Raw genomic sequence first — 27797 nt, forward strand, 5'->3', positions numbered from 1 at the left:
GTGACGGATGTGTTTTGAGCATAACATGCGCCATTGTGCATTTACTATTTACATGGTGGACTTTGTAAGTAGAAAAACTGAACGCTTCACTAGCAAGAAAACAGTTAAATAGACCACCTGCAGCGGCCCCTTTACTTTCTCTTTGCTTTACTTTTACTCTTTACTTTACTCCTTTACATTTGTGGATAAAGAAATGGTGTTGTACACCCCACTGAAGACATTCAATAGCTTATATATTTAATTTAGTCTGTTAAGTGCAAAGATTTGTTTTAAAATAATTTCTAAATTCAGTTCTAATTTCCAGCAAACGAATGAGTTATATCCAAACACACATCCCATTCGTATGCCCCATGTGGTGATGCAAACGTCTCCAAAACCCGACAGGTGGACAAATCTAAACTTATTTTTATTACAACAAATATAAATATGCATATAATAAATAATACTGCTAATATTAATAACATTATACAAACGCAAATTGTCATGAATAAACTGAATAAAGCTCCCTGACATGAAGAAGACATGGAAGCAGTGTTTTTTTGTGTAGTAAATAATAATTTTTTGTAACATTTTAACCCTTTATTTTTTTTTTACATGTAAAGATATTTGTATATTGCTATATATCATGTGTGTTTTAAGCGTTTGGACCTGCATAGGCACATAACACGCTCTGCACTGGACTGTAGACCTGCTTCCAGTTGGTCAATGGCGCAGTCTTTTTCATTTCTTCAAAATAGCAATTCTCCAACATTGCGCCTTAACACACCTCTTCTTTATTGACCGGCACACCCATGACTCCACAAAGTGGTGCAAATGGATTTGGTACTTAAACAATGTGGCCCAAAGCGTGAAAATTGGGGTTGCGTTAGTCTGAAAATAGCAACAAATCGTGCCAAACACATTTTGCATCTTATTGTGGGTGTATTATACATAGACTTTTCCGGAAAACTACTGGCAATTTTCCAGAAAGAGATCATGTGTGAACAGGTCCTTTTAAAAATGCTGGTAAAGTCGTTCCGGAAATTTTCCAGATATTTACCGGTAATACTGTGTAAAAGGTGCCATTTCCTTTATAAAAATCCTACATTCAATAGTGGCTTAATTGTTCAATTAAAATGGCTAAATTGATAGGAACAAATAAAGACAAACATAATTGACCAAGAATAGTCTTAAAGCAGAATATATCGAAAAACATTGAGATCTACCATCTGCTAAAAGACAAGCTGGCACAAGCCAAACACACCAAACACCAAGTGAAGCTAATTTGGGAAACCCCTACAAAGGCAACTGCAGAGAACACATAGCTGGCACAAATGATGGCTGAGAAACTAAGAAATAAACCGATACAGTTGAAGTCAGAATTACTAGCCCCCCCCAATTTGTTTAAGGAAGAAAAGATTTTTTTCAACACATTTCTAAACATAATAGTTTTAATAACTCATTTCTTAACTGATTTATTTTATCTTTGCCATGATGACAGTGAATAATATTTCACTAGATATTTTTCATGACACTTCTATACAACTTAAAGCGACATTTAAAGGCTTAATTAGGTTAATTAGCTTAACTAGGCAGGTTAGGGTAATTAGGCAAGTTACTGTATAACGATAGTTTGATCTATAGAGTATCGAAAGAACAATTGCTTAAAGGGGCTAATAACTTTGACTTTAAAATGATGTTTAAAAAATTTAAAACTGCTGTTATTCCAGCCGAAATAAAACAAATAAAACTTTCTCCAAAAAAAAAAATAATATTATCAGACATACTGTGAAAATTTCCCTGCTCTGTTAAACAGCATTTTAGGAAATATTTAAAAAAGGAAAAAAATCAGAGGGTGGCTTCAACTTTATATAATCAAGAAGATGATAAGCTTTGTAATAACTTACCAATGGCTGCTTTATAGTACATCCAGATATCCTGAGGGGACAGGGCCCTCTCCCAAATCACAAATTCATCAAAGGCCCCTTTGGCATACTGCTTGTATGTCCCAAAGTTTCCTGTGCCAATGACCAGGTCGGCATATTGATCACCATAGTTCGGTGCAATCTTTCCTGTGGGGTCTCCGACATTGAACGTCCCATTAATGTAGACCTTTAACCCCTCTGCTTGGGTCCAAGTGAAGAGCACATGTGTCCAGTAGGGCCCTAGATAAAGAGCAGAGATGACAGGAGACAAGGATAATGAGCAAATGAAATTTCAAACATGCACACACAGATGTTTTAACAGCTTGGAAAAAGAGATAATATTGATACGATTGCCAGATTCACTCATGGTGTCAAGGTCCATTAAATAGAAGTTTAAAATGAACAGAAACGAAGAGCTGGAGGCAGCATGTGGAATGAATTTCATCACCTTTTAATAAAGCCAATAAGACATGGAATAAAGAAACTCAAGAGTTCAGCTGTCAATGGCTCATTTCATCTGTTCAGGAATAAAATGGCACATGAGGATTGTCTCATCACATCATCCAGCTAAGTCTCTCTCTCTGTTTTTAAGAAATTGGTTCATGTTTTCGTAATACATGTTTTAGTCTTAGGGTGTGTTCACACTCTTAGTTTGGTTTCCAGTATATCCTGCTTTTTGTTTGTCTAGATGTTTTTGGTAAATGTTGTACACATAAACTCCAAAAATTGGCGATTCATATTGTTAGTGGACCATGACATCATAGTGTTGTCACAATACCGAAGTTTTAATTTCAATACGAATTATTCATTTTCTCTTTGGCTTCGAAACCGGAGCACCTGGACAAAACCCACGTGAGCAACATGCAAACTCCACACAGAAATACCAACTGACTTAGCTGGGGCTCGAACCAGAGATCGTGCTACCAACTGTCATCGCGACGCCACTTCAATATGATACCGAAATTAAATATCATGATACTGATACTAAATCAATACTATATCATAATTTTTTTCTTTCAAAATATTATTTTTTAATAAACACTCAAGTTTTTGCTGTCAGCTGAAACAAAGTAGAACCATTTTTAAAAAAGTAAAACAAAAATAGAAATAAGATTATTTTGTCAGATAACCAGCTAACAGCTTTTAACATACATTAAATTGTTGCAGCTTTGTTTAAAAAAAACAATGCACTATAGACAGAAGTGCACATCACTTTTTGGTCTCGTTCTCAAACGACCAAGAGATGTTTGCTTGGACTACACAGATATACCTTTACTTTATGTTGTGCCTCTGACAAGACATTATTACATCCTTCCATAGCTTTAGATGACGTATACAGACCTCTACTTAAATTTTTGCAACATGATGTGACTGTCAGAGTTATGTGTGACCATACTAATATGACAATATGTATCAGCATATCACATTTGTTGTGAAATGATTTACATACAATCTCATAAAAAAAACACAATACCCCATAATGACAATGTGAAAAAAATATTTTGAAATTGTTGCAAATGTATTAAAAATAAAATACCTGAAAGATCACATGTACATAAGTATTCACAGCCTTTGCCTTTGTGAAGCTCTAAATTGTTTAATTGAGCTCAGGTACATTCTGTTTCCACTGATCCTTCTTGAGATGTTTCAGCAGCCTAATAGGAGTTCACCTGTGGTAAATTCAGTTAATTGGACATGATTTAAAAAGGCATACACCTGTCTATATAAAGTCCCAGGGTTGACAGTGCATGCCAATACACAAACCAAGCATGAAGACAAAGGAATTGTATGTAGACATCCGAGACAGGATTGTATCAAGGCACAAGGCTGAGAAAGGTTACGTAATAAATTCTGTTGCTCTGAAAGTTTTAATGTGCACAGTGGCCTCCATCATCCGTAAGTGGAAGATGTTTAACCACCAGGACTCTTCCTAGAGCTCTATCTTAGCTGAGTGATTGGGGGAGAAGGGCCTTAGTCAGGGAGGTGATCAATTACCCAATGGTCACTCAGTCTGAGCTCCAGTGTTCTTCTGTGGAGAGAAGTGAACCTTACAGAAGGACAACCATCTGTGCAGCAATCCACCAATCAGGCCTGCATGGTAGAGTAGCCAGACGGAGACACTCCCCACCTGGGATTTGCCCAAAGGCTTCTGAAGGACTCTCAGATCATGAGAAACATAATTCTCTGGTCTGATGAGATTAAAATGGAACACTTTAAAGTGAATGCTAGGCGTTACGTTTGGAGAAAACCAGGCACCGCTTATTACCAGGCTAATACCATCCCTACAGTGAAGCATGGTGGTAGCAGCATCATGCTGTGGGGATGTTTTTCAGCAGCAGAAACTGGAAGACTAGTCAGAATAGAGGGAAAGATAAATGCAGCAATGTACAGAGACATCCTGAATGAAAACCTGCTTCAGAGTACTCTTAACCTCAGACTGGGGCAACGGTTCATCATCCAGCAGGACAATGACTCAAAACACACCGTCAAAACATAAATGGAGTGGCTTCACAACAACTCAGTGAATGTCCTTAAGTGGCCCAGCGAGAGCCCAGACCTAAATCCTATTGAACATCTCTGGAGAGATCTGCAAATGGCAGTACACTGTCGCTTCCCATCCAACCTGATAGAGCTTGTGAGGTAGAGCAAAGAGTAATGGGCAAAAATTCCCAAAGACAAGTGTGTCAAGCTTGTGGCATCCTATTCAAATAGACTTGAGGCTGTAATTGCTGCCAAAGGTGCATCAACAAAGTATTGAGCAAATGTACATGTGATTTTCTCAGGTTTTTTCAGGGGGGTTCAGTGCATTGTTTTGTCACAATAGAGAGAGCGTGTGAGAGGACAACTCTCAGTTCAACAACACTATCATAGAGATGGTGGTGGCTCATTACCTCACAACTCAGGCTCATTATTAATCCGTACCCCTGTATACATTTGTGGATAGCCCCAAATACGTTCCAAAAGGTTTTTGTTTTCAGGAATCCACCAGAGGCCACTGTGCACTCTCAGATCTCAAACTTCTCTTGCGAGTGTAATCGCACCTGCTGTTCTTGCGTGAAGAAAAAAACCCCTTCCCTAAATCCAACCGATAATGTTTTCAAAAGTACCGATTGACCGGCCAACCGCCTTCCCTAAATACAACCGACAGTGTTTTCAAAAGCAATCCAGGAACAGAAAAGTCCTCGCGGCAGCCTGATTTTTATCACATTTTCAGATTTGACCACATTCTCACCCTGTAATTTACTTGTTTATTTAATTTTTTGGCTTTTGTTTTTGTATTAACCGCTTTCTTAAACCGTTCTTCATCGCACTCGAATACTGTCATCGCGGTTAATTCCTCCTTGTCTCTCAACTCTGCCAACATACGTGGCAAGCCACTTGGCAACAGCAGAAAAGTGTTCCACAAGGAGGTAAGTGGTCAGCTGGTAGTGCTAAAAGAAACAGAAGCTGTCAGCGGCATCATACCACACCGTAGCATTCATTTTAAAGATGCATATGTAGCTCTAACTACATAATTCCGCCCTCCAGAAATGTATTTGGGCACAGTTTCACAATGAGCCTGTGTTGTTTTTTCACAGTGTGTAAAAGCGACACAATGTTCGCAACTTGCTGCCATGACCGGGCGAGTTGTTTAATCTCACATCCTTTTACACACGTAACTTGATTCAAGCTGATCTCATACAAGAAATCCTGATGCAGAATGCTGAGGTAAAACAGCTGCTGTGTTCCTCATCTGGGGAGGTAACTGCATCTTCTCTCCGAGCTGTCCAGTGAAAACTGCTCTGACCGACTGCAGCACCAACAGATCGTTCCTCTGCGGTCGAGTCGACCTCTTTGCTCCAGTTTAGTGATGCTCATTTTGATCAACAGCAAGAATTTTGACGGATTAAATTAGTTAAATGGTTTAAAATGTCAATTAGCCAAATTTTATTCAATATATTTTAAAAATATTTGCTGCAGGAGTGAAACGTTTGGCTATACATATCAGTCATTACTGCTTTCAGAGAGAGAAAACACAATAGTGTTAATTACGATTAGTTGTCAATTGTCATTATTATTATTATTACTATTATTTTATTTTAAAGGGCTTATTTTATTGTTTTTTGATGATTGATAAGTAATGATAAATATAAATAGCGGTGCAAATTAATTTGACTTGTAAATTTGACTCAATAATAACTATTTTTTAAAAACCTGTTTTGTGTTAATGTGACATGTTTCTGTCTGATATTACATGGTCCATGGATACTGCCACTATAATCAAAACTTATTTTTTGAAGGATTTTACATGTGGCCCTTCACTTGGTTTGCAAAACTTGATGTGGCCCTCGGGTCTAAAAAGTTTGCCCACCATTAGTTGTCAGTTGTCATTATTATTATTATTGTCATATAATAATATGATAATAATAAACCACTGCGGTAGAGGGTTAAGATGTTCCCCCAAAAACTCAGGAACTGTGCTGATTCAGCTCATTTTTAATATGTAGCTTGAACAAGCAGCAAAAATTATTTCTTAAGTGTACACGTACAATCACCAGACTCAACATCAATCCAAACCAAACCAAATGTTTTGAAAGTTAGAGAAGCAAAAACAACAAAACTGCAAATGCATTGCTGAAATTACATAATTCCCCAAATGACTGAAAAACCGTATTGATTATTTTCTAGGGAGCTGAATGATTTGTCACCTTTTCACTCCCGCTTCCTTTTCTTTTCACAGTCAGATACAAGTGTAAACCACTCTGTCAAGCTCAACAGAGAAAGTTTATTCTGAAGCCTATCGACTCGCATACTTTGTGGACATCTGGATGTAATCAATGTAATTATGCGCAAAACTACATATATTTGAAATATTTATGGTCGAATTTCAACTGTAATTCCAAACCAGAATGAGTCTATGTGTACAAAATTTCAAGACCATGGGAAATCTTTTCTTTTCCTCAGAGATACTCAGCAAAATACTCAGAAGCTTTAAAACACACATTCCACAACTCAGACTGAAATTTCCCCACACACCCAAAGTACCTGGGAGTTCGATATTTGCTTTCCATGTCTTGAAGTCTCCTCTGGTGTAGAACTCCACATATCCGCCATAAGGATTTGAGTAGACTGAGAAACCGCTTGAGATGACTTTACCTCCGGATGCGATCGCAAAACGAGACTCGTCGTCATTGTTTTTCCAGAAGAAGGAGAACGTTATCCCTGGTGTAAGAGTACAAGCAAAGCTTTAGCTTTGAATCTAAGATATTTTGACACAATTATGAAACATTGAATTATTATGAAACATGAATTTGAAACTTGGGAATTTAGTTTTAAACAAGAATAGCGACTTAAAGTGTGTGCTTCTGGTCCCACGTATTGTACGCTCACATGTGGCACACATCACTTAAAGAGTTTTTCACATGTTTTATATTCTAACGACATGTTCACATCAAGAAGCATAGTCTTCATAAAATAAGTACACAATCTTACAGTATTTAATAATAATAAATGTATTAATCCTTCCAAAATAAGTTTCCTTATAATTTTTTTCATGCAGTTTATTTTGTTAAATATAATTGTATCGTAAATTCAAAACAATAATAAATGACTTAAAGTGTTATGTATCAATACATTTAATCAGATTTTCATAATCCTCTGGCTATCACCAAACAGTTTTTCCGATATGTAGATATCTATCTTTAAACAAAACCGTCTTTATTAGATCCAGCCTGCTTCCATCACAAACAATATCGCAAGGCTTACTTTGGTCAAGCCCTGGAAAATAAACATAAACACAACATATTCTCAGTTTTGGGAGCAAAGGAACGAACGCTGATGTGAGCAGATGAATAACAGATGATTTCAGCTTTCACGCACAGAAACGCTTGATGTAAGCTGATATATTTACTCTTGAGAAATATAAACTTAATTTTGAATCATTAGCCTTTATTACGTCACCTATAAACCTGAGCAACAAATCTATGACCATATAAAGATCTCAGTGTGCTTCTATATCAACAGCAAAAGGGTGAATGAGGACAATAAAAACTCACCAGCAGGTCCGCAGAGAGTAGGATCACTAATGCAGGAGTCCTTATAGTTGCCAAAGTGAAGGAAAGTGGCCCCGTTATCGCCGTTCAGATAGATGCCTCTATTCACCATTCCTTCTACAATGTCTACATTACGAGAAAGCAACCAGCAAGATTATAACACTTGAAATTCATTTCAGAAAGCAGTGCAGTACAGCAAGGGCCTAATTTTGTTGTTTTGAAATGTAAAGCCTTTGAGCGATGATTTTGGAAACACTTTAGTTTAAATACCAGTTTAGGCTATATTATTGAGCCACCTGGAGTCATTTTTACAACCAGGCTCATTCTGAAAACATACTGATATAAACATTTCTGGAGAGCGCCAAATACGTACCAGGAGCTAAGCTTTTAGCAGTTTTTGTTTTCGCTAATCCCCCAGAGGCCGTTGTGTACGCTTTTTAAGAGCTCAAATTTCTCTTGCAAGTGCAATTCGCACTTGCTGTTCTCACGTAAATCCACCAGAGGCCACTGCTGGCTGACCGACCGATTGACTGACCGACCCTCCTCCGTTCCTAAACCCAACTGATTATGTTTTCAAAAGCACCAATTGACCTGCTCACCCACTTCCTAAACCCAACCGACAGTTTTAAAAAGCAATCCGGAAAGAGAAAAGCACTCGCCTGATTTTTACCACATTTTTAGATTTTACCACATTTTCACTCTGTTATTTATTTGTTTATTTTATTTTTTGGCTTCTGTTTTTGTCTTAACCACTTTCTGGAATCGTTTTTCACCGCACTCGAACCCCATCATCGTACATCTCTGCATCTCTAGTTCGCCGTTGTACATGTCGAGCTAACTGGACAAACTTGCAACAGCGGGAAAGGAACGGCATCATACCACCCCATAGCATTCGTTTTAAAGACGAAATGCAGCCATACATACTTCTGAATACATAATTCACAGATATATGTAAATAATATACAATCTCCAGAAATGTATATAGGGCTACGCTTTCAGAATGAGCTTATTTTGAGTTTTTAGTGAGAATATTTTCATTTACTCAGAAAATTTTGGTTTGTGAGAACATACACAAACAATAATTTAGCATAATGATGATAAATTACAATATACTGTAAATGCTACTGTACCAATAACATAGCAAACACAGAGCGTGGCAGATAACTCCCTTGTGTGACATCATGTATGTGATATCAGAAAAAAAATGGTTTTGACACATTTCCATCCAAATTTGTGCCCTTGGAAAACCTTTTAAAACATATTTAATTGTATAAAATATACCAAAATCAAACAAAAAATGCTTAGGGGTAGCTTAAATAATGTGTCGGTGCTCTTTGGCTAAAAGGATTCATCAGAATAAACAGCAAAAATCAGTGCAAGGAACTCAAAAAATGTGCAAAAATATTAAAAAGCCTTTATTGACATGGCTATTCTTGGAAACTGCCGACGCAGTTTTTGCCGAAACATGTATTTTAACTGCAATATGCTCTTTAATTAGTGACTTATTACCTCCATATTAAGATATTAGCTATGTATTTGTACACTGCTAACAATTTACAGTAAAATCTACAGTAACTTACTGGTAGCAATTCACCAGTAGCTTTCTGTAAATCAATTGCAGCAAAAATACTGTATTTACATGCACAGCACCAGTTATCTGGCTCTAGTATGTATTTTGTATATCTTTACTTTAAAATATACAGTCATTTTCACAATGCAGCTAAAATAAGGTAACATACTGCATAACTGTCCTACAGTAAAATACAGTAAATTTACAAAAATCCTTAACATTGTACTCATAAAGTACACATTGTGCATGATCTTATTCTACATCCCCAACTCAACACCTAATCCTAACTACCTAAAATAAGCAGCAAATTATGAGTTAAATAAACTAAAAGTCATATTCCATGTTTGTTAATATTGAGAATTGTAGTTTTAAATAAGTGTAACCATAATTACTTATTGTTCATTTAATAGACTGACTAGAGACTTTATGGGGAAATCCTATAACCTTTCACCCACATAGTAAAAATCAGAGTATTTTGTTCCGTTCTCTAAAACAACAAGCACTGATATCCTGAATCACGAGGATCTAGGGAATTAAAAAGCCCCCTTTTGAACAACCCAACTGCAGATGATTTTCGTCAATGGTTAGGTTGTTCCTCTGACCAAGTGGTCAATAAATCCTCCTTTATTCCACCTAAAAAGCTTGATCTGTGGATCAGAGCGGGAGCCGAAGCACCATCGCACCTCATGAATGGATGAGTTGAGAGAAGAAATGATGATGATGATGGAAAAAAGTGCTCATAGAAGACACAGTGAACGGCAGAGGACAGAGAGGAGACAGGCTGGAGTGTGGAGTGTGTGAAAGATAGTTTTACTGCGTGGGCGAAAAGACAAAGAGGTAGAGAGGACTGAACATCCATCTATGCAGTGAGATCCTGGATATCGGCATTGGTTTTGGGAAGTTTTCTAAAGCGTCTTATTGAGATAGTGTAAACATTAGATGGTTCGTATACACTACCTGACAAAAGTCTTTCCACCTTTTAAAGTTTTAGGAACAACAAATGATAACTTGACTTCTAGTTGACCATTTGGTATTAGAAGTGGCTTACATGAAAGATAAAAGCCTCTAGATTACGCTTATTTTACCGAAATAAAATATGATTGTGCCTTAATATTTAATTATTTAATTAGAACAGTAAGGTCTGACTTTGCTTAGACAAAAGTCTTGTCACTTAACAGAAATAATGTACAGTATAGAATATAAAGTCATGGTGCAGAGGGAAAATAATTAATATTGTGTATTATGACTCCCATGAGCTTGGATGACTGCATCCATCTAGAATGACAAAGAAAGCATTCTTGCAGGACTCCCAGAGTTCATCAAGATTTGTTGCATTCATCTTCAACGCCTTCTCCTTTATCTTATACCAGACATGCTCAATAATGCTCATATCTAGTGATTGGGCTGCCCAATCCTGTAGCACCTTGACTTTCTGTGTTTTCAGGAATTTTGATGTGGAGGCTGAAGTATGAGAACGAGCGCTACCCTGTTGAAGAATTTGCTCTTTCCTGTGGTTTGTAATGTAATGGGCAGCACAAATGTCTTGATACCTCAGGCTGTTGATGTTGCCATCCACTCTGCAGATCTCTTGAACGCCCCCATACTGAATATAACCCCAAACCATGAATTTTCCTTGACCAAACTTGACTGATTTCTGTGAGAATCTTGGGTCTATGCGGGTTCCAATAGGTCTTCTGCAATATTTGTGATAATCAGGATGCAGTTCAACAGATGATTTATCAGAAAAAATCTACCTTCTGTGAAATGAACAACTAGAAGTCAAGTTATTATCTGTTGATCCTACAACTGGAATTGACAACAAGACTTTTGTCAGATAGTGTATAAACACAGTGTGATAGCATATTTACATGTTTTGGTGAACCACCAATATAAATGTGACATTTTAAGTAAGATCTTTTGCTGCTTATTCAAACTACTTATTTAAAATGAGTTGAAACAACAAAATTCTTCTGTTCTTTTTTTTTTGGGTACAACTCAATTATTTTATTTTTAATCCACTTAAATTTGTAATAACAATGAAGTTAACTTAATCCATTTGTGTCGGGACAACATAAAGAAATTCCCGGCAACCGTGAAAGTAAGTTATGCTGATATTAATGCTGCTTTCATATACAATCTGAAGTGTCTTAAGCACCACTTGAACTCCAAAATAAATGACAACTAAAAGGAACCATAATTATAAAGTTACAGACTTGAGGTGACCCTAAACCTTTCAAAAAGTGGAATGTTCAAGCAGCGAACAACAGACTTTTTAGAACTATTTGGTTGCAGTCATACACACTTACATAAATAAAAGCTTATTTAGATGGACTGAATCATAGATTAAATAAATTGATTAAAAATGTAAGGCATTGACACAGACGACTGTGAAGACTGCTGAATATTATAACTTTACCCATTAGAATAAATGACATTAAATATATTTAAAATAAATGTCATTTTAAATCTGTGTAAAACAGAAACAGTTATTTTAAATTGTAATACTTTCTCCTAATATTACTATTTTTAATGTTTTATTAATCTGATCTGTATATATTTATATATTTTCTGTAGGTAGAGAGATTTAATGAAGATTCTTTCAGCACTGTTACAATAAATACCAGCACTCTTGCGACTCTACTTGACCAATCAAATACGAACTGTTGTATAATTCTTGTTTGGCTGAGACATTTGTTTTAAATAAACTGACAAAGCAAATCAAACCACAAACTGCAGATTTCCAACATGGGGCAAATACACTTTCACAAACACACTGGATTCAATAAAATCCCTCGTAAAGCTTACTGAAGGTTTGATTTTAACAATGAACGCCAGATTCAACAACAATAAACAATGCATGCTTCAATTATGCCAATATGAATGCATTTTTGTATTTTCTCCTATTGGTTTCCTGCTCATATATAAGGTCTACATGAATTTAAATAACCCTAATACAACTCCTCCACATATTTGCCTGCTAGTCAGTAAGTGAACGTGTGAGAGCCTCACCTACAGTGGCGGAAATGTTAGTGTAGGCAGAGTCATTGGTATACACAGAAGAAGAATTATGGGTAGTCAGGACAGTGTGGTTGTGGATTCTGACAGCTGTGATGGAGAGAACGTGAACACAACAATGAAAGTGAGACAGGAAACACAAAAACAGGTGATTCAGCAAAAGACACATACATGAATGAGACATAAGACAGGGGAAAAAAGGACATTCAAGCAGACATGATGGACACAATGACCACTGTCCCAGTGGACAAGTCAGATGCTTCGGGGTCCGCATATGGGACACAAGTTTGAGAGGTCCAGAAAATTCCTCTGAGTTCTCCATTTGTTCTGAATTAGCTGGCAGACAACAAATGCCATACTGTACTTCTACTGAGAATTTATTCCAGCTATGATGACATTTGTCTTATTGTGTTGTCTTGTTGTCAACAAAATTGTTTACTAAGTCAATTGCAGAGTTACATGACTAAATATTGGTCATTTTGTGCAGCTACAACTCTAAGCGGACTTGTAAATCACAGAGAGAAACTGTGCGTGCTTTTGACACCCTTAAATGTCACAGTCGTTCGTCTTCATCACAACTGAGGTAATCATGTAAGTCAACTTTTCGACTCAAATGAGGAAATCAGTCCAGTGTAAGAGCTGAAGACAGCTGCAAAGCCATGGAGATTTCTGAGAGTAAGACGTGACCAAGGAGGAATGTTAAACAGCTGTGTGGACAGAAAGAAAGAAAGAAAGAAAGAAAGAAAGAAAGAAAGAAAGAAAGAAAGAAAGAAAGAAAGAAAGAAAGAAAGAAAGAAAGGGTTCCTTTTCATTTTTAAAAGTCAAGTTTTACACCTTTTTAAAGACAAATAATGCAATATTGGCTAACATTTTACATGAATTTCTATGATATTTTTTTTTTGCTGAATGTGTTATTGTAAACATTTATACTGCACTTAAAATACCAAAAATAACAGATTTTTTTATTAAATTGCTCAGCATATATAAGTGCACCCCTTACAAATCTATATTTTAAATTCATATTTATAATAGGAAGCTATATTATATTTGTGCAGATTAGATTAGACAGTACTGAAGCCAAATCTGGAGCTTATCTAACAAAATTACTTATAATGACGGTCCAAAAACTAGTACATCCAAATTTATAAGTTATAGAAAAATATTAAATACAAATTTTAAAAAGGAAAAATCAAGAGAAACAAAAAACTGTAAAAATATTTTGCTGAAATTTTGTAGGGTGTAATTTTTTTTTTTTGCAATATTTTATTTGAATTTAGTGGTAAATTACAATTAAATACATTGCCTATAATCACTGAGAAATTATTCATTTTGAAATGGGATGTACTCAATTATGCTGAGCACTGTAGAATGTTCTTTAAATACAAAACTTATTGGCTTTAAATTAGGTTTAGACTAGTGATAGCTAATCAAAAATGTACAATTCTGTCATCAATAACTCATCCGCCACTAGTTTCAAGTTTAAATTTCTTTCTTCTGTTAAACACAAAAGAAGATATACTGAAGAATGCCAGAAGAAGCTGCCATTGACTTCCACAGTATTTTTGTTACTAAGTATGTGGCTGCTTTTTTCAACATTTTTCAAAATATCTTGTTTTGTGTTCAAAAAATAAAATAAATCATAAAAATTTAGAACCACTCGAGTGAGTAAATGGTGAGGAAATATTGTTTTGCGTGTACTATTGTTAAAGGTTAAATGCCTGTAAGCCTTTTCTAGTGCTTCTAAAATGAATTTAGTTATTTATTAGAATTTATTTATATTTGTTATTATATCCAATTTTAAGTGATCACAAAATTTAGAATGTATTTCTAATTGCCATAATATTTTCATCTGGAAAATAAAGTGTTACATTTTGATTCATTCTGAATTCTCCTAAAATCTTTTTTTTCCAGAAGATTATGTGGAGTCTGCACTTCCGCTAATGTTTCTGATTTAACAATGTTTAGATACTTGTGCAAAACAAAACTAAGTATATATACATTTATTATTCAACCAAAGGAATTAATTTTGGTTTATATGTTTATAAGACCATAGAAGTTCCATAACCATGGGAAATCTTCTTTAATGTTATACTGAAGGTGACTGTGATTAAATTAATAACTAATTTTCATTTTGGATTTTAAAAGCCGAACATTTTTAATTTAGACTTATTAAAGGTTTCGCCCATGAAAGCCGGAAAAGAAAGAAAGAAAGAAAGAAAGACTGGTTACATGATTACATACTTATATTAGTCCCATTAACATGACCTGTTCTGTTCCCAATTTGGTCCGAAAGGCCGTGAATCCCTTCCACTGAGTCCAGGGGCCAGTAGTGTGAAGCTGTGGCTAGAACCTGCAGACCTGAGAAAAACACACAAACACACACACCCATATATGCCTATGTTCATGTACTTTATGCATGTATAGTCTGTCTCACTACAGCATTTAATGTATTTGGCCTTCACCAAATGTTGAGAAACAGAACACAGAAACTTTCTAGACAGTTTTGCTGCATATTTACTGCTTAAGTCCAGTCTGGAATTGTTGCTGCTAATCAATTTGAATTAAGTATTTTCTTTTGAGTCCAATTTAGACAGCAAACGAAAGAGAAAAAAGCTGTATTAGATGCTTCAATGCCTCGTCTTTGAATTAGCAATATTACCTGTATGTATTACTCATTATATGTCCTCACGAGTTTCAAAACAACTTATGTCATAACATGTCACAACAGCCAAAAGATGATCTCAATGCAAATCAATTTTCCTCAATGAGTAAAACGTATTTTGGAGCAGATTTGGAACAAAAAAGTGTTGCTTTGGAAGGAGGAAATATTTACACTTTTTTGCAGATATGCTATTAATCGATACATTTCGACGCGTGGTTTTACTGTACAATGCGTATTTGTTACTGTAAATTGTGTAACAAACTGTTTATTACAATCTACTCAATAAATAAATGAATTGTTCAGAATTTAATGAATCTTTTGAATTGAACGTAATAAAATAACTTTAAAGTGCAATTAAAGATACACGAATTTGCTCGAACGTTCAAATAAAAGGTTTATAAGCTCTGAGGAAAAAGAAACACACATGTACACTTTTGAATTTAGTTTTACCTGGATGTTTTGATGGTGATACCATGTCACTACGAACCTGAAGGGAACAATACATTGAATTTGTCATTCGATTTATTTTAGCCGATTAAAACCACACTTTAATCAAATATTCCTTAAAAATCTTACCTGAAAAACGCTCAGGAGAGTCATAAGTAAAACACTGAAGTATATTAAGTCCATTGTTAAAAAGATGTTTTAGCAACAAAAAAAATTACAAACTTTAAATCTATATTGCGTCGTCAATTGCAAACGAACAAATCATTGCGCTTAAATCAAAGTAAAGTCAGGCTATTGTTAGTGTAGCTATTGTATTACAAAAAAAGTAATAAGTGCGTCAGTATATGACGTTGAAATGAGCAACAGATAGGATCTGCTGTTACTGTCAAATATTCAGAGTTTGTAATCCATCGTCTTTGAGTCCGTGAGTATCTCGCTCGAGCTCGGATGAAGATGAAGGAGCGTCTCTCTTTCCTCTCCCTCTCTTTCTCTCATCGGGGCTGAGCCTATGGCAAGCCGTTATAACATCTGATCTATAAAATGAAGTAGTTTTGCCACTCTACTAGTACTTTTTTTCATTAAGTGCTAATTATTATTATTGTTAATTAGATACAAGTAATTAACTTGTCCCATGATTTATTTATTGGTACTGCTACCAATCAGGCTTCTCAGTCTGGAGCAACCATTCAGGTTTTTCTGTGATAAATCTTGCTTTTATGTCTTGAGCAGCAACAAAACACACTTCTCAGCGAGGCAATCTAATGGGCAAATCTAAGTTTATTAATTTTCAATTTTCAGTAATATTTAGTGTAAAGTATGAGCCTCGTAAAATAGGCCCTATTGATTTTAGCAATGACACCTCTCAGTACTCCTATTGCTCTTCATAAAGTGGTGTTAAAATTCAAGACATAAGACAATTTCAGCAGTCATTTTATTAGACTTTTTTTTGTTTAAAATATCTTCCAAAAATTACAATCTTTTAGTCTCAGACTTTACATTTAAGACTTTACATTTGATAATAACAAAATTTTAGATTTTTTAAGAATCTGCTGCAGTTTTTTCCTGCAGATAAATCATATTGTTTCTGGATTAAAGCGTGTTAACTACAAATGTAAGGTGGTGCTATATTTACTCCTGCTCCTCTATCAGAAGTTAAAGGAAAACTTTTTTAGTATTTTTAGACAATTACCAAACTCTTGCAACATAATACACAGACCTATACAGAATATAAATAAAACATGAAATTATGACGTTAAGACCCGACTAGTATATAGATAATACAATTTTATAAATATATAGTATACAATGGCAGTAAGGTATGCAGTTGAACTCAGAATTATTAACCCCCTCTGAATTATTAGCCCGTTTAACGTAGAGAAGATTTTTTCTACAAATTTCTAAACATATTAGTTTTAATAACTCATTTCTAATAACCGATTTATTTTATCTTTGCATGATGACAGAAAATACAATTTTACTAGATGTTTTTCAAGACACTTCTATACACCTTAATGTGACATTTAAAAGCTTAAGTATGTTAATTAGGTTAACTAGGCAGGTTAGGTAAATTAGGCAAGTTATTGTATAATGATGGTTTGTTCTGTAGACTATCGAGAAAAAAAATAGCTTAAAGGGGCTAATAATTTTGACCTCAAAATGTTTTTTTTTTTTTTAAATGAAAAGCTGTTTTTATTCTATCCAAAATAAAACAAATCAGACCTTCTCCAGAAGAAAAAAAATATTATCAGACATACTGTAGAAATTTCCTTGCTCTGTTAAACATCATTTAGGAAATATTCAAAAAAGAAACAAAAATTCAAAGGGGGCTAATAATTCTGACTTCAATGTACTAGTGCATGGGTGTCCAAACTCGGCCTTGGAGGGCCGGTGTCCTGCAGATTTTAGCTACAACTTGCCTCAACACACCGGCATGGATGTTTCCAAGAGCTTGATCAGCTAACACAGGAGTGTCTGATTGGGGCTTGAACTAAACTTTGCAGGACACTGGCCCTCCAGGATCGAGTTTGGGTACCCCTGTACTAGTGCCTAAAATATTAGTATAATATAGATAGAATATGTACTAGTAGCATGAAAATACATTTGAATTTGATAATTATATCTCACGCCAACTAGTAACTTTTCGATTAAGTGGCTAATTGGCATGAATTCATACAATCTCAGTATACAATTTACTATGATTTGCTAATCCTCTAATGATGGTTGGGATTAGTGCATGAGGTTGAGTGCCACGCTTCTTTTTTAAAAACGCACGACTGAACTCATATACGAATATAGCAACCAAACTGACAAAGCGTAAAATAGTTACGTTTCCTCAAGCGATCAGGCTGAATATAGATTAAATGTTAAACCAGCTTGCCATACTGCCATACGCGAGGCGGTAAAACTTAGTCGGAAGAACACAAGAGTTACTCACTCTCAATTACAACTGAACAGTTTTATTAGACGTTCGAGACCTTGATATGGCTTGTTTATACTTATTTTCAAGACATCAGAATTAATGAAGTTAGTTCTCATAGGGGTGGAAAATTGCAGGGTACTCCATAGCAACATCATCTGTTTTTACGCCTTTACAAACCGAATTTAGACAATAAACGAGTCCATTTACCTTATTAATTAGAATGAGAAAGGAGTAGTAGATTATGCTATTGATAGACCGTTTATTCTTATTATGATTTCATACCTTAATACAAGTTCCCAGTTGTCCATGTAAAGAATTTCTCACAATGATGCAATTCTTGTCCATTTAATGAGATGTCATTTATCATTTGGATAGATTTTAAAGTTTAGGAAATTATGGCCCAAAAGTTGATCAATAAATGTAAAAAGTGCGTTTTAATCAATCAATCAATCAATCAATCAATCAATCAATCAATCAATCAATCAATCAATCAATCAATCAATCAATCAATCATTCATTCAATCAATCAATCAATCAATCAATCAATCAACCAACCTTTTCATTTTAAGTTCAATAGAACATAGCAATCAATCAATGCATAAAGCTATAATAGCTATAAGGTTGATATAAAGCTTTAAAACTATGTGTGCAGGTACTTTATTACTGTGTCTATGAGAAAGTTGCAAATATCTCTCCATTGGCAAGCAGGCAATTCTTGACCAAGGGCGCCATCTATTGGAAGCTGTTTCTGTTTTATCAAACTTCATAAAAACGAATTCATGCTGTAACCCCATGTCCGAGACTCTTGAAAATAAAAACACATGCAGCGTTGTGTATAAAATATCAAATTTATTTTGATATAAAACTGCACATGCACACTCACACAATATTTGATAACCATCAATATAGGCTTATAATTCTTTTTCATAAAGCTAGCACACAATTGCAGACTTTAAAACGTTATGGTTTGAAGACACCGTGAGGAAAGCTTCCACTGTCAGAATATAAAGTTGAATGTACAAAAAAGGCAGTCTGAAAAGCAAGTAGAAACATTTAAAAAGAATGTACAAATGGACAAAAAGTACAAAAAGAGCAGCAGTCACTCAAACATGTAGAAGCGATGCTCCGTAACATATCTCATGATTAAATGATTAAAACGGAAAAGAAACAAAAAAGACAAGAAAACACGTTTATTCTGATGAATTGAACACCTGGAGCTGTAAATTGTACAAGATATACAGAATGCTTCTCATACATTCCTTTTTTTTGGCAGTCTCGGTCCATACTTGCAAACCTACTTTAGCATGTTCGTTCAGGGCAAAAATAAAGATGAAATGATAAACAAACGAATGAATACGAGCAATGTCTGGAGAGGAAATACAGTACAGAAGGAAGGTTTTGAACTGGGAAAGTTTTCCTTGGCCATACATTCACAACTGATCATTTCCTACACGGATATGTTATTCGAATGGTTTGGATGTTATGAGAGGCTAATAATCATGTCAATTTGTGCTAAATAAGGTCTTCGTTCATGAAAACATATCGCACTTTTGTGTAAATTGTATATAAAAGCATGATTATGTAAATTGTTTCAATTACAATTTACATGCGAAAGTAAATGAACAACTTGAATGTTTTTTTTTTTTTTGTTGTTTAAACGAAGTGAAAGTCTATCCTTTCCTACTTATGACAACCATTGCAAACAACAACACAACACTTGGTGAGACAGATTTGAAATACAGTGCTGCTTGATGAGAAGGGAATCGTCGACATGACTGCACACGACACAAAACAGACCAGTCTCAGCCACAACACAAACCATTGTGCATTGAGTAAGGCAAATATGAGGAGACTCGCTTCCACTAGGAGTTTCATGACCATTTAGTAGCTACTTAAAAAATAAATTAAAATAACAATAAAAATATAAACAAAAACAAATGAATTAAAGAAAAGTAAAACATTGTTTCCTCTCATGGTGTTTGTGGATATATACAGAAGGTTTACTGCATATCCCCATTGCATATTTGTGCTAACTCCTATACATTTGTGCTGGGTATCCTTCTTATAGTGGAAAAAAGGTCTAGATTATCTAAAATGTGCAAAAATGGCAACAGCTAAATATCCCTTAAATATATCCTTTTAAATATTCTTCTAATTTAATAAATATCAATGGTGTATCTTTATCTCACACATCCCTTGTACAACTATATTCATAATATTAGCATAATTTATCATTTTAAATGAATATTCACCTTGTTGTTGTTAATTATAACAATAATAAATGAATATATATATATATATATATATATATATATATATATATATATATATATATATTCTTTATAACAAATTAAATAGAAGTATAAGCTGTATTTAATTTTCCCTGTTTTACAGTGATATTTAAGACATCACATTAAATCAAAACAGTGAGCATAACAATAATAATTATTGTTGTTTTTAATATAGTATTGATTGCATTTGATTACTGTGTTTTTAAGACAGGACATCATAATAACTCACATTAGCGAGCATTTCTGTGCTTTTTATAATCAAACACGGCAAACAGAGTTTACAGTTTCATCAACGTAGTGGTCATGAAAGCCCTAGTTTGCACCATTTCTCTTTCTATGTTACATGTTTGATCCAGTGCATGTGAAAAAACTATGATGGGGGATTGTTTTCCTTCTTCTCCCCACCTCTTCTATCAATTTCTCCTTAATTCCAATCTCCTAAATCCGGCTGCTGTGAGGAGAACGAATGTGAAACTATTTGACAGCACCAAGCCTTTTCAACAGACTCTTTCCTTTGGAGAGCAGTCCTGTTTTCTGAGATTCAGCTCGGGGGCTCCGGACGGGACCACAGAGCCCTGGGGTGTGTGGGCACACTGTGGGGGTGGCACTTCTTCTGGGAGGGCCCGCTTTTTCCACGGGGACCTAATGGAAGACCCGCAAGGGACAGTTCAGGGCCGGTCGTTTATATAGAAAAGGTGTTTCTTTGCCTTTTATCTCAACGTCATTACTGTACAACAGACACTCCATCTCCTCTCTCACAGAACTGTCTGTCCCAGCAGGGCCACCATACAGTTGGTTATCAGTCAACAGTACATTTTGCAATAAGGTTTAAACAGCAATCTATGAATGATATTTGAGAATCATTTTTGGGGGTTAATATTGAGTATGCACCACCTCAGATTTTGGCTAAACTCTAATTAAAAGATCAATATCAGACTGCAAGTACAACAAAATCATAAGAATAGACTATTTTTATACAGTGACATGGCATAAATTCATTTATAGTAACAACAAAACTACTTAGGAACACCAGAAAACCCTTTACACCCCATGCTTTGCTCTTAAGAGGTTAGTTCACACAAACATTTACATTATTTAATCACCACGGTGCCGCATGGCCATTTATTTTCAGACTGCTAAAGGAGAATTTGTAAAACATATGTTGTGATTGTTCACATAATGGCAGTGAATAGAGAAAAGCATCAATCATAAAAAAGCACATGCTGAAGTATGACAGCAATGGCCTTGTGTGACACAAATTACTGCATACTCCAATTTGACCCAGCCAGGACTCGAACCAGCGACCTTCTTGCTTTGAGGTGACAGTGCTAACCACTGAGCCAACTTTTTGCAGGTGTTGCCAGCTATGACTTTTTCCAGCCCAAAAGCTGTTCAAAACCTGCCTAAAGGCACAAAAATGCCTAAAATATTAGATTAAACATTTTATAAAAATTAACCTAGTTACTTTAACTGGTATGTGTTTTTAACCATACAGCAAACAACACCAGGGGTCCGTTCTTCGTACCTCGCTTAAATGATCTAAGATTATTTGGCAGATCCAGGATCTTTTTTGATAACTGATCTCTCGCTAATTCGGTTCTTCAAACAAGTTCGCGAATCAGATTAGAATGTCTGGATAAACTGATTTGAGATCGCTGCGTGTGTTGTGAAGGACAGATCTATCGATCCTCGAAATCATGATCAGCAATGCAACGATTGGCTGACGGCACAGCAGCATAATGACATCATCTGATTATTATTCAATTATCCATGTGAGCAAAATTACATCAAATTAGCAGTAAACGGTTTGGTAAATATGACACGCAATAACCTTCCACATTTGTTGTGAGCTGCAGGCTTTACACTTTCATGTGTCAAGAGTATTCATCATGTATTTCAATGCAAATCAATGTATTTAGTTCTACATTTAGAAAAAGATTTTCTTTATTATAGTAGACTTTTTTTAATCGGTGGAAAGAATAACTGGTTGTTTACAAAAGCATTTTCATATTGGTAAAGGCGTCTGCAACTTTTGGGAAGCATCAAATCACTAGCGTATTAACTATCAAAACATGATATATGTATTATTGCTTTAAAAAAAGTCACATATTGTGCATTTCTATTATACACAATTTGTACTAAAGCGATCTAAAAAATTCATATCAATAAGTTTTCTCTTTGCACCACCAGGTGGCAGTCTTTGTACTTTCACTTTTCATTTGGGGGGTGCAGATTGCATAAGTTTTATTAATATGTATAACTTTATTTATTTTATTAATAACTATAACTAACTGAGTAATCCACGTACGAAGAAAGGACCCCAGCCGTCACAGAACCACAACATAATCCAATCACATCGAAACACTGCCCCCTCTCACTGCATTTATTGTTGTGTAGATTATGCTACCTATCGGAGTAAGTTTAACTTTTGTAATGGAGTATAAACCGCCCAATCTGGCAACACTGCTTGTCGCCCTACTATATAGTTGATATTAGCTAATAATGCTAATGCGTTTACAGTCATCCTCAAATGAAGACCAATGGCCAAGCCAAAAACAGTATATTCCAAGTTTATTTTAAGCATATCTAAGCAATGTTCAAATATATTTCTATATTAGGCCTATATCTTGTGTATTTTCAAGTATATTTAAGCATAATTTATTAAGTATTTAGTATTGATGAACAAGTGGTATATTTGTACAGTATGAATAGTTCTGTAATATTGCTTGACAATAAACTGTCCCCATTTTTAGTTCGAAAAAGAAAACTGGGTGGCACTTTCGCTTCACATTAAGAAGGTTGCTGGTTCGAGTCCTGGCAGGGCCAGGAGGCATTTATGCCAGAGTAATTGGCAGTTTATTCCGCAGCGGTGACCTCAAAGGAGTAAGTTGAAGGATAATGAGTGAATGAGTTAAGTGAACTTAGAGTGATAGTTCACTAAAAAAAGAAAATTACTGCATAACTTATTCACCCTCCTGTGGTTTTAAACAATTTCAGTTTATTTCTTCTGCTGAACACAAAGAATATAATCTGAAGAATGATGGTTGCTGCGACCCATCAACTTTTATGGTAGGAAAAAATATTACTATGAATGTCAAAGGGTGACAACTACCAGCATTTTTACAGAATGGCTTATTTTGTATTCAACAAAAGAAAGTGAAATTGATGAACCAAATTGGTTGATCTATCCCTTTAAACTAATTTACTAGAGAGTTAAATGCTTTTAGAAATAGTTTTTTGTTCTTGAATGCATTCGCTAAACAAGAAGACTCGCATTAACCCAGAGAGGGTACAAGGTTCCCATATAGTTCCTGTTTGATTCCTCTTTGGTTGGCTCAAAACCGAATAAGAATGTTTTAAGAATGTCCTCTTTAGATTCCCTAATTGGTATCTTAAAACTTTACTTTTGAAATCAATACTCTGTATCGAGTTACATAACAAACAATTTAGCAGAACCTAAGAAAGAAAACATTCTGGATTTTCATGAAATAATAAATTAAACTGTGGTTTGTTTTTCAATAAAGCCTATCATATTTCCCCTGTACACTTGGAATATTTGGCACATGCCACACATGCGCTTTTCTCTGAAACTTCAGATCAATGTTTTGTGTTTTAGTTTTGTGGCAAGCCTCTGTATGTGGGATAATGTACATCTAGGCAGTTGATTTCACAGAATAAAGCTATTTAGTCTTAATCAGTCTTATAATACTGTTGGGCTTAATTCCACAAGAACAACCACCAGTAGTCATTATTCCTTATGTAATATGGGTGGCTATTTACTGCCATTATGGGGACATGTGCTAGCAGCACATTCTAAAAAAAATATATGAAAAATAATTCCTTTCCTTTGTAGTCCAAAAATGAGGCCATACTGCATTGAAACAACACCAGTATGAATGATGACGGAAATGTCCATTTTGTGTGATCTAACCTCTTAATATCAGTTGTAAAGCTGCATAAAACAAAACAAAATGTATGCTAACAGAGTCATAATCAATAATGGCAATGAAAAGAGAAGATAAGTAATTAATTTACCAGTCTTTTGAAGTAATCTATCACCTTTCAGCATGGTAACTTCACCAAGGGTGTTGGAGCCAAATCAAACCTGCTTTAAAACAGCTTCATTTACAAAAGTGGCTTGAGAGAACTTCACATAAAAAATCACTTCAATCAAGTTTAAGAAGGAAGATAGAGCCAAATTCTACTCTTAAGATGGATAAGGGTAATGATACGAAAGCTTGTTTGACATTTTTGCTCATTCCAACAGTAAATGGAAATAGTGCACCCCACACATGCACACGTACTGTATATGATCTTGCCAATGCTTTGGGATGCATTCTGAAAGCATTAAACATTTTCTTTAGAACTCTGTGTTTGTTCTGAGTGCAGTATAGGGTGCACGTCTACAGGAGAGGAGAGGGTTTGTCCCAAGGGCTTGCACTAGGAATCTACTAAACTGCACACATTAGAGAAGAGAAGGGATGGGGGTAAAGGGGTCAGGGGTCCAATTCTGACCGTGCAACAATGGCCTTAGAGCTTCTTATGACTTACAGTAGGAGTCAATGAAAGACGAACATTGTAATGAACAACACTCAGAGAAACAACTGAAGATACCAGCTGTGCCTGTCTAATGCACTGACAGCAAGGGAACAATCACAGTTCAGGATTTGTAGTACTGATGCACAAAGAATGTATTATATTATATTATATTATATTATATTATATTATATTATATTATATTATATTATATTATATTATATTAAAATGTATTATATTATATTATATTATAATATATTATATTATATTATAAAACAATGCGTTTCTCACAATTGGTTTAATGTTATGAATAGCTGCAACATATACATATATTTATTGTTATAAATCATAATTAAAATAAGTCACAATTATATAGAATTTTTGTTATCAAATGGTTTTTGTTCTATGCATGTGTTTTTTGGTATAGACTAAATGAGATTTTGGATTAAAATAGAATAAACATTAATGAAAATAATATGATATAACATACAGTATAGTTTATAATTGTACAACAATACAAAATATAAAAAATATAAAAAACTGTAAATATCTAAATATGAAATAAATGACTTTACTCCAATCCAAGCAAATAGACCTAAAAGTATTGGTCTGAATGTGTGTGTTTTGTGCATACCAGGAGCATCAGTAATAAGGGCCCGTGTCTTGAGCATTAGACGCGGCCAGCATTTTTCTTGGTATCCCCTGTTGCTCACTTACGTGACAGATACTGAGCCGTTACGGAGTGAAATGAACACTCTTCTTCTGTTTTGCCAAGAAAGCGAGGAAAAAAAAAAACATTGCCATGATGTAATGCATTTCAGTTTTTTGCACAATGAATATGAGAAAAGAATCAAAACTTTCAGTACACAAAAAAACCCTGATGGGTCCTGACGGGCGAGAAGAACATCCATCAGCAATTATATTTTCTTTTTTCTCTTTTCATATGTTTTTTTTTTACAGACCATTGTACAATATCTACATCTACAGATAAAATCATTCTTTATACCTCTTCTCTATTTCCAACATTTGTTTTGTGTCTCTCTGTAATTTGATAGTCTTATATATCAGCAATATACAAAAAAATGTTTCGGAAACATATACAAAAGGGTTTGATATTCTTTTCTTTTTTGAAACTGGATAAGCACCTAAAAAAGTTTCACGATGGCGCTGAAGCATTCTGAAAGAAAAAGCATGCAGGTCTACAGGTCTACATGGGTTCATATCTCTGTACATCAAAACTATCTCCTCTATTATAAGTTGATTTCACGTTTAAACACAGTTACATTCATAAAGCATCTATTGCAATGCTTCACTTGTGAATCAGGTAAAAAAATATTAAATAAACAGTCTTTTAGTGCTTGTTTTTTCCCCATAAATAAGAACAATAAACAACTATTGATCTGGGACGTCTGAATTTTTTTTTTCTCTTCTTCAAACAATGGTTTATGAATATGCATTTTCATTAACAGTTCACAATTCTTCTTGAATGTTGCCGCTGAGCATCTGACATAAAAATAAAGGTTCCTTAGTCTTGTTTTTTACGGCGTTTAGTAAGCTGTCTTCGTTTCTCGTTTTTTTCTTCAATGATCCATCAAAAAAGCAACCGGCTGCCACACAACACAGACACAGACGGAGAAGAGGAAGAAAACAGCGGAGCAGGAAGAGGAGATTAAAAAAAGAGCGAATGGATGACAGAGGGCTAGTGTGAAACAGGATGTACCCTTTTGTTCTTTGTCCGGGATGGGTGGTCCTGTGGGTGACGGCTCGGGGTGTTGGTGAGGTAAACCTCCACGTCATCAGGCACTTCTTCGAGAAAGTTGGAGGGGACCAGACCTTTGTGTCCATTGAGCTCCCCCTGAAGAGAAAACAAAGGACATCACGCAGCTAAATCTGCACCTATGGCAACTCTCGTGTTGAAAGAGGAAAGAGCTCAAGCCATAAATAATCAGCATTAGGTGGTGTGTAAATGTGCACACTGTAAACAAGACAAGATAAGACAAAAACAAACAAACAATATAACACAAAACAAAACAATTAAAAGACAAAAAAACAAAACAATAAGCAAGACAAAACAAATAATAATAACAAAAAAAATAATAAAAAAAATAAACCAAGGGTCCGTTCTTCGTAAGTGAATTACTCAGTTAGCTGGATTTGGTTATTGACGATTTGACAAGATCCAGGATTGTTTCATTCTTTAAAACTCGTCTGGTAACTCAAACCTGCTTGGGAGCAGGCCTATTTCGTATAAACAGGATTAGATCGGGCAGTTTAAGCAAAGGTAATAGTGAAAGTGTGTACAGATTGCTGATATTTTGTTACAGTAGTAGTTATATACACTTGGGAATATAGTAAATAAATAAATATATATATGTATATACACACACACACACACACATATATATATATATATATAAAAAAATTTTAAACTAAGTTTAAATATATATAAATTAATGAAACTTGCAATCTGCACTCCAAAATAAAAGTACAAAGACTGTCACCTGGTGGTTCAAAGAGGAAATGTATTGATATGAACTTTTTAGATACAAACGCGTACAATCGTTTTACTGCTTGCGCACGATAATAGATTTGCACGACATTAGACTTTTTTAAAGTAATAAAACATTTATGTAGTTATTCACTTGTTTTAACAGTTAATATGATGGTGATTTGATGCTTCGCAAAAGTTGCAGACACCTCACCAATATCAAAATGCTTTTGCTTTGCAAAATTAATTTAAACGAACAGTTATTCTTCATATCAATTTAAAAAACGGCTACTATAATAAAGAAAATTCACTCTAACTGTAAAACTAAATACATTGCTAAATAGGCTACTCTTGACACATGAAAGTGTAAAGCCTGTAGCCCACAACAAAGTTGAAAAGTTTTTGCGTGTCATATTTAACAAACCGTTTCCTA

General features: G+C 34.9%; 2 protein-coding genes across 54 annotated transcripts in view; both read right to left on the minus strand.

Annotated features, from left to right (window-relative positions):
- adgrd1 (adhesion G protein-coupled receptor D1) overlaps positions 1–16090 on the minus strand; it is a 113786-nt gene extending 97696 nt beyond the window's left edge. For 2 of the 4 annotated variants that reach the window (XR_015498408.1, XM_087265303.1), the window contains exons 1-6: positions 15760–16090; positions 15634–15670; positions 14787–14879; positions 7940–8062; positions 6930–7106; positions 1887–2144 (exon numbers count right to left, since the gene is read on the minus strand). Coding sequence is in view for 3 of the 4 variants with exons in the window: in XM_087265303.1 (XP_087121429.1) it covers positions 1887–2144; positions 6930–7106; positions 7940–8062; positions 14787–14879; positions 15634–15670; positions 15760–15813 (742 nt within the window). In the remaining variant the exon portion in view is untranslated. Of the gene's footprint in view, positions 1–1886; positions 2145–6929; positions 7107–7939; positions 8063–12515; positions 12612–14762; positions 14880–15633; positions 15671–15759 lie in introns of all 4 variants that reach the window. The other 2 variants (XM_087265301.1, XM_087265302.1) reach the window with 2 other exon arrangements.
- Positions 16091–20575: 4485 nt separating this feature from the next.
- Positions 20576–27797, minus strand: part of rimbp2b (RIMS binding protein 2b) — a 293432-nt gene continuing 286210 nt past the window's right edge. For 35 of the 50 annotated variants that reach the window (XR_015498405.1, XR_015498374.1, XR_015498370.1 and 32 more), the window contains 4 exons: positions 26597–26731; positions 25594–25638; positions 24376–24445; positions 20576–20982 (listed from right to left, as the gene is read on the minus strand). Coding sequence is in view for 11 of the 50 variants with exons in the window: in XM_087265300.1 (XP_087121426.1) it covers positions 20815–20982; positions 26597–26731 (303 nt within the window). In the remaining 39 variants the exon portion in view is untranslated. Of the gene's footprint in view, positions 20983–24368; positions 24446–25593; positions 25639–25684; positions 26484–26596; positions 26732–27797 lie in introns of those variants that run through there. The other 15 variants (XM_087265299.1, XM_087265298.1, XM_087265296.1 and 12 more) reach the window with 5 other exon arrangements.

The sequence above is a fragment of the Danio rerio genome, chromosome 8, assembly GCF_052040795.2.
Source record: "Danio rerio strain M-AB ecotype USA chromosome 8, GRCz13ab, whole genome shotgun sequence".
Lineage (NCBI taxonomy): Eukaryota > Metazoa > Chordata > Actinopteri > Cypriniformes > Danionidae > Danio > Danio rerio.